The sequence below is a fragment of the Lynx canadensis genome, chromosome E1 (genome assembly GCF_007474595.2).
Source record: "Lynx canadensis isolate LIC74 chromosome E1, mLynCan4.pri.v2, whole genome shotgun sequence".
NCBI lineage: Eukaryota > Metazoa > Chordata > Mammalia > Carnivora > Felidae > Lynx > Lynx canadensis.
In genome coordinates, this window is record NC_044316.2 from 39,478,634 (window position 1) to 39,486,135 (window position 7,502).

The 7,502-nt window shown below is 47.8% G+C and overlaps 1 protein-coding gene across 1 annotated transcript; it reads right to left on the minus strand.

The window, feature by feature from the left end:
• Positions 1 to 1,536: 1,536 nt before the first annotated feature.
• On the minus strand, positions 1,537 to 6,703 carry KRT33A (keratin 33A). Its single transcript, XM_030295710.2, has 7 exons — positions 6,295 to 6,703; positions 5,018 to 5,100; positions 4,312 to 4,468; positions 2,895 to 3,056; positions 2,675 to 2,800; positions 2,336 to 2,556; positions 1,537 to 2,123 (listed from the first exon to the last, which is right to left on the minus strand). Exons 1-7 carry the CDS (start codon positions 6,640 to 6,642, stop codon positions 2,006 to 2,008), a joined length of 1,215 nt encoding a protein of 404 aa, XP_030151570.1. The 5' UTR covers positions 6,643 to 6,703; the 3' UTR covers positions 1,537 to 2,005.
• Positions 6,704 to 7,502: the final 799 nt, after the last annotated feature.

The window sequence follows — 7,502 nt, forward strand, 5'->3', positions numbered from 1 at the left end:
AGTCTTTTTGATGGAAACAAAATGGTCTTAGTTTCAACTCCTTAGTCACACATGAGGCATCCCAAAGAGTTTCCACCTACAACTTTAGGTGGGGTTGAAGTGACATCTCTGTCTGTACAGAGCACAGGGGGTCTGGGAGGTTCAGGGCTCACTACTTGGTGGGTTTCACAATATTTCATCTTACACTCCTACCAGAAAAATGCTGAGCACACACCTATAATGTGTTTACTTATCCTTATATATTATTTTTATGGATTTTATCATATGTAAATATGCCACAAAATATTATGTGTGTTACAAAACTTACACTGTATGCTACTAATGAAAATTTTTTTCAAGTTTATTTATTTCGGGGGGGAATGAGGGACAGAGAGAGGAAGAGAGACAATCCCAAGCAGGCTCCGCACTGTCAGCACAGAGCCCAATGTGGGGCTCAATCTCATGAACCGTGAAATTATGACCTGAGCTGAAATCAAGAGTTGGATTGAGCCACCCAGGCCCCTCTTAACAAAAACTTTTAAAGGAATATGTAATCTGTGATAAAACTTTTGCAATTATATTTGTTGTGATTATTAAATGGGTATAACATTTGCCCTCTTCCAAAATACCATGATTTAATAATATGAAAAATAATATTAACATTAATAATACTTTGGTGGGGCACCTGGGTGGCTCAGTCGGTTGGGTGTCTGACTTTGGCTCACGTCGTGATCTCACTGTTTGTGAGTTCGAGCCCCATGTCGGGCTCTGTGCTGATAGTTCAGAGCCTGGAGCCTGCTTTGGACTCTGGGTCTCCCTCTCTATCTGCCCTTCCCCACTTATGCTCTCTCTCTCAAAAATAAATAAACATTAAATAATAATAATAACAATACTTTGGTGAAAGGAGTGTAATTAAATAAGTCTTTTTTTTTTTTCAAGTAGGCTTCATGCCCAGTCATGGAGCCCAAAATGGGCTTAACCAACTGAGCCACCAAGTGCCTCTGAAAATAAGTCTTTTTATAACATTGTGGTTTGATAATCTATAATAAACTGACTTGATATTCTGAACCTAAGTACAATGTATTTCTGCATTTTTTAATAGTTATTATAAAATCTATAGGTACAAAAATCACCATGACTTGATTTGGATGGCTATAAAGAAAACCTCTCTAATACACAAAGATAGAAATCGAGAAGATAATTGTTGGCTGATTATATTTTCTCCAGTCTTTTTCTAGGTTCAGTATTTTCATGTTGCCAAGAGGTATGGGCTTCCTCTCGAGATTCACTTCCTCCTGATGATGTACCATTTCTGTGGTATTCCCTCTGAAGAGCTAGACAGAAAATGTTTGTAGATACCGTCATGTGGATTTGCCAGTTTTTCCCCTATCACCTTCTGCCCATACCCGAAATTCACATCAATAGGTGGGTGATGTCTGGAGACTTTTCCTTTGAAGGAAGTCACATGACCCCTTCATCTGATGAGAGAACACCAGTCACTTTTTATTGATACAAGACACCCAACTGGTGAATGAATGAACAAAAAAGGACAATTATTAGGTTTGTGCCAGAATAAGAGTTTATTAGGAAGTTAATAAGGGACCCGTACTGTAGTATCTCCAAAGACCAAAAGAGTGACAAGGAAGATTTTTTTCCAATTATGTTCAGTTTTGTAGCCTGCCCATCAGCTCCATCATTCTTTCATGTAATTATTTTGAAATCACATTTAGGTAAGTATTTGTTCAAGCATAACTTGTTACACGAGTGCGTCATCGTGATAATAGATATTGCACGATTCTGTTGTAGATTTCTCTATGTGCTCAGAAGACGGAACGAACTGGTACAGACTTTGCCGTCTAAAGGATCAAGCCAGGCAAATCAGTAGAAGGTAGAGTTGACACTTAGAAGCTGGTGCTGGTAGAAATTTTTCCTTTGTCCAAATTGTGGTCACCATAGGAGATGCTTGCATGAAGTAGAGTTGACATGTGACTTTGAAACCCTTCTCCTCCTGCTGGCACCGGGGCTTCTAACGCACAAAGGTGTTGCAAGGCCCGCACCGAGCACGTTGGACACAAGGATTGGTGACGCAAGGCCCAATGGGTTTGTCACATGCATTGGTTGTGGCACATGGGTTGCAGGGGAGCCTGGAGAGAGAAGATCATGGGGGTAAATTAGAGGGAAATGAGCTGAAGACATAGGAAGATACTAAATGCACTCTGTGTAAGAATATAGCACTTCCTCACACTGCCTCCAACCAAAAGCTTGAAATTATAAATTTGTCTCCATCAGGATGATTTCTCATCCCCACGGCAACCTCATGCACCCCCAAGGGAAATAGTACTAGCTTCCCACTCACTTGCAGTCCTCGCTCTCCAGCAGGCCCCGGTACGTGTTGATCTCGCACTCCAGCCGGGCCTTGACGTCCAGCAGCACCTGGTACTCCTGGTTCTGCCGCTCCAGGTCACAGCGGATCTCGGCCAGCTGGGACTCCACGTTGGTGATCATGCACTGCACCTGGCCCAGCTGGGAGCTGTAGCGCGCCTCGGTCTCCGTCAGCGTGTTCTCCAGGGAGTCCCTCTGTGAGGGGAACATACGGAATGTCACAGAGCCGCTTCTCAGGGGGCGACTCCGTGGGATTCCAGTGAAGTCACGGGCTTCACCAGGTGAGGAGAGGGTGAACCCGAGCGACACCCACCAGGTTGTGCTGGGCCTGCAGCTCGATCTCCAGGGCGTTGACCGTGCGTCTCAGCTCGATGATCTCCGCCTGGCAGGACTGCAGCTGCTCCGCACTGGACACCACCTGCTTGTTCAGCTCCTCGGTCTGAAACAGCACAGGGGACGAGACAGGGTGAGACTCTGCCTCAAGGGCCACGAGGGGCCGAGGGGCCCGGGCGGCCGCGTGCTGAGATGCCCACCTGGGTGGTGAACCATTCCTCCACGTCCCTGCGGTTGGTCTCCACCAGGGCCTCATATTGGCTCCTGGTCTCGTTGAGCACGCGGTTCAGGTCCACGGTGGGGGCCGCGTCCACCTCCACGTTGAGGCGGTCTCCGATCTGGCAGCGCAGGGTGTTGACTTCCTAAAAGAGGAAGGGGAAGATGGAAAGAATGACAAAGGGTTCTGGTGCTCTCTTCTAAGAGAGCAGGTCAGCTTGTGATCATTCTTCAGCTTTCAGCAGCTCTGTGCCACCAGATCCTCTCATAACTGGGTTCTGTGTAAGAATATGTGTAATCAGTACCTAATCCGTGTATTCCACTTGGCAAAGTATTTCACCCCTAGGACCACTTTCCACCCCCATATTCGGGCTACGCCTCCTCATTTAGAGCAGCGATTCAGCCTCCAGGCGGAGATATGAGAGACCACCATGTACACTGTGGACCCCAAGCACCCAGTTCAGTGTTTTTGCTCATACACCACACAGCCTCTTAGGTTTGATTCTTAACCATGGCTAATAAAAAGGATAGAGTCCTACTAAAGAGGAAATAAAGAGTGCTTACTTCAAAATCTCCCATCTGGGATGGAATAGACCTAACTGGTGGTTTGGTGATTCTATCAACCTAGATTCTGCTGAAGGAAATAAGTATCCATTCATTTCCCTGCTATCTCTTCATAAAGCCAATATAACTTGGTACTTGGGCTTAGGTGGTTATCAAGCTTGAGTTGAGGGCCATCTCTACCACTTACTATATGGCTTCTAGAAGCTTCTAGGAGTCTCAAGCTCTCCATCTACAAAATGAGAACTACCTCTGGAGTTCTAAAACACTTAGCACAATGTTTGGCACACAATAAGCTCTTAATTACTATTAACCATCGCTATTTACATTGTTCTGGTATTTAAGGTTTGCACGAAATGTCTGTCTCCTTTATCACGCAACTGACCAAGAAGTGACAGTAAGCATTTTGCTCAGCATTTTCTCCAGACAGCACTGACTAGCAGAGAAAGCTGGAGGAGAAGGAGGAGAGGTGGTTTTGTTTCCAGCTGAGTCCTCTCTGCTGGGTGGCCATCCTGGCCTCTGCAGGTGCTTAATGGGGAACTGGGATACAAGATCTCTGCATCCCCGCAGAGCGGAGGAGGCTGGGAGCGGAGGAAGCTGTGGGCACTGCCTGGTTGTTGGTCTTTCCTCATTACTGGGCTTGCCAACTTCCTTCACTCTCACCCCCGCCTCTGGCAGAAACATCCTACTCTCATGTCACAGGTTTTCAATTGCTCATTCTCTACAAATCCTTTTGTTTGGAAGACAGATTCCTCAGCACGTAGAGCCTCTCCCACACCCCACAGCAGTTGGAAACAGGCTTTGGCGAGTTTCAGCCTGTTGCTCTTTGGGGAACCTCACCTGCTCGTGGTTCTGCTTGAGGCTCAGCAGCTCCTCCTTCAGGGACTCCACCCGGGCCTCCAGGTCAGACTTGCACAGGGTCAGCTCGTCCAGGATCCTGCGCAGGCCGTTGATGTCTGACTCCACCAGCTGCCGCAAGCCCAGCTCCGTCTCGTACCTGTGGTACAGGGGCATCAGGGACCCGCCAGACGGGAATAGGCCTGGCCCTGACTCTGGTTTCGTTCAGTCTGTCAGACAACTGGAAGTTTGGGGCTTATGGTTTCTACAGGCTTGTCTCTCATTCAGGTTTTTAACACTGAGCAGTAGCTCCTAGAGGAAAATGCTCTGGGAATCGGTTTTTGGTTTTGTTTTTTGTTTTTTGGGTTTTTTTGGATAAATAAAGAGCCAGTAGACTTAGGCAATAAAAGTTGATACAATGTGAAATTTCCGAAATTAATTCACCTCTCACATTCTCCTGATTGCATTCTGTGCAGAGCAGAGCAATGGCGGGAGACGGAGGGAATGCCTGACTTCTCTCCTAGACTGGAGGGATGTCACCTTACAGAGAAGCTGGAGGAGGGGTCTGCATCTAGAGATGAGAGCTCTGAGCTCTGCTGAGCAGTGGCTCTGTGGATCCTGGGGGAAACGTCTAGGGAAAAGCTTTGTCAGTGTTGAGGACCGGCTAAGGGGCAAGAGGAGAGAGGGGACACCCCACTCGTCCACTCACTTGGTCCTGAAGTCATCTGAGGCCAGCTTGGCATTGTCAATCTGCACCACCAGCCTGGCGTTCTCTGCCTTGCTGCACAAGATCTAGAAGACCCAAAACAATCTAGGATAAGCTTGGTTATTTCTAACCAACAGCAATTCCTGCTGATGCACTTACATGGAAGGGACAGAATGAGAAATCACACTGGATCTTATATAAGATTATTAAATGCTGTCCACGCACAATAGGTGCTCAGTAAATATTTGACAAATCAAATTTGAAAAAAGAATACTGAAATCTGCGAGAAAAGTATCAGTAGCTAAGTAATCTTTTTCTTTCCTAGTAAGCAATACTGAGAGGCTGATAATAATAATAACTAACATTTTTTTGAGATACATATAGAGAGAGAGATAGCACGAGTCGGGGAGGGACAGAGAGAGGGGGACAGAGGATCTGAAGCAGGCTCAGTGCTGACAGCAGAGAGCCCTGTGTGAGGCTTGAACTCACAAGCCATGAGATCATGACCTGAGCCAAAGTCGGACACTCGACTGACTGAGCCACCTAGGTGCCCTTAACATTTACTTTTAAAAACCCATCATAAATCTGGCATTGTTCTAGGAACCGAAGATACAAAAATGAGTCAACACTGGATCCACCCTCAAGAAACGTCCAGTCGGCTGGGGAAAATGAATGCGTAACTGGCCACTGGAGGCACTGGGTCAGGGAAGCAGCCATGCCCTCCCAGCCATCCTGGCTGGCTTTGCACGATTTCCTCCTAGGAGGTTTCTACCCTTTCTGATTTTAGCTAACCATTTTATGCCCTTACTGAACACGGAACACCAGGAGAAGTCCAGAAGCATCCAGGTCAGGAAAATAATTCGGGTAATTAAGTACCCAGAAGAGGACAGGAGCAAGAAGTCAGAGTAGTCAAAAGTCCAGATGAGGGAGAGAGAAAATGGTCCAATTCTTACAAAAGGTTCTGCTTCCTCAGCTTCCTTCTTGGGTTCGGTGCTTTTCTTTTACCTCAGGGTAATAAATCTGGAGCTTGGCAAATGCACAGAAGCATTTGGAGGCCGCTTTAATTACAGCTTATTTATGCAAAGTGCTGCTACCTTCACATAGACTTGCACTATGCAAATATTGAGGCCTAACAGTCCTGAGCCTCGTATAAAATGGGCCCTCAAGAAAACAAAATGGAAAAGCCGGACATAACTGAGAACCTGTATTGTTTCTTAATCAGACCGCAGATTCCCTCCCTACCATTCCGGCTGGAGGCCATGTGGTGCCCACCCCCTCACCTTCTGCTGGAGCTCCTCGATGGTCCGGAAGTAGGACTGGTAGCTGGGGCACACGAAGGGCACCTGCTGCTGGCACCACTCCCGGATCCTGGTCTCCAGCTCCGCGTTCTCCCGCTCCAGCTGGCGCACCTTCTCCAGGTAGCTGGCCAGGCGGTCGTTCAGGAACTGCATGGTCTCCTTCTCGCTGCCATTGAAGGAGCCCTCGCAGAACCAGCCGCAGTTGCCCACGTTGGCGGGGATGTTGCAGGCCCCGGGCAGGGTACAGGTGTGGCAGCTGGGGGGCACGCAGGGCCGGGAGGAGCAGGTGGAGCGAAAGCTCAGGTTGGGAAGGCAGCAGTTGTAAGGCATGGTGCAGGAAGGAGGGAGCGAGACGCCCGGCTGAACACGGAGTTCAAGTTCTCCAAGCCACAGAGCTATGGGTCTCCTGCCCCTGGGGAGCATTTATACCCCTTCCACAGAGGGTGTGGACATGGAAGGCCTCCCTTTTTTTCTTACTCATTTGGTGATTGTCAAAAGCCCTTCCCCCCTGGTTTGTTGTGTTTCCTCAGAAGAGTCCCTCACCTCGTAAAAGACTTTACTTGGGCTTCTCGCTAAGTCAGGACTCCTCTGCCATGCTGTGCATCAATGAAGTATGAGCTTCATAGAGTGGCTTCAAAGAGCTGGGCTCATGAATGCCCTGGGCTTCATTAGTGGGGTGGGGCAGGTCCGGGGACACTATTGCTGCTTTGCCTCCTGGCTTGATGGCCCGGACTCCTTGGCGAGCCCCCAGCTCTTCTTGCTAAGATGCGAAAGCACAGTTCTTGCCCGTGTATCTTTTGCCAGGTCAAATTTCCAAATGCCAAATGCCAAATTCATGGTTCTCAGAGAGAGGAATAGATCCCTTCTGGAATACTTAAAATAGCCTGGCTCCCAGGGCTCTGTTTCTTGATATGGCAGAAATGTCCATGATAATATAAATCAACCAAATAACAAATAGTCACCAGGATAACAGTGTGTCCGGGGCACTGTAAGGAATGGAAGGTTGGCCCAGAGCTGACAGAAGGAGCTCACACTTGTTGAGCACCTGTACAGGCTCACCTTGGTGCTAAGCCCTTTTCACAAACATGATCTCATTCATGCCTCACCATGACCCTACAAGGTACATGATATTATTCCCATTTTACAGGTGGGTAAATGGAGGCATAGAGGGTAGGAGGTAATGTGTTGTG

What these genes read in the sequence shown, in the direction of transcription:
- KRT33A (XM_030295710.2), bottom strand. Translation starts at nt 6,642, where the DNA reads ATGCCTTACAACTGCTGCCTTCCCAACCTGAGCTTTCGCTCCACCTGC. An exon ending in TCGAGGAGCTCCAGCAGAAG is followed by an intron (nt 5,101 to 6,294) that starts GTGAGGGGGTGG and finishes TGGGTCTTCTAG; the next exon opens with ATCTTGTGCAGCAAGGCAGA. An exon ending in CTGGAGAGCGAGGACTGCAA is followed by an intron (nt 2,124 to 2,335) that starts GTGAGTGGGAAG and finishes TTCTCTCTCCAG; the next exon opens with GCTCCCCTGCAACCCATGTG.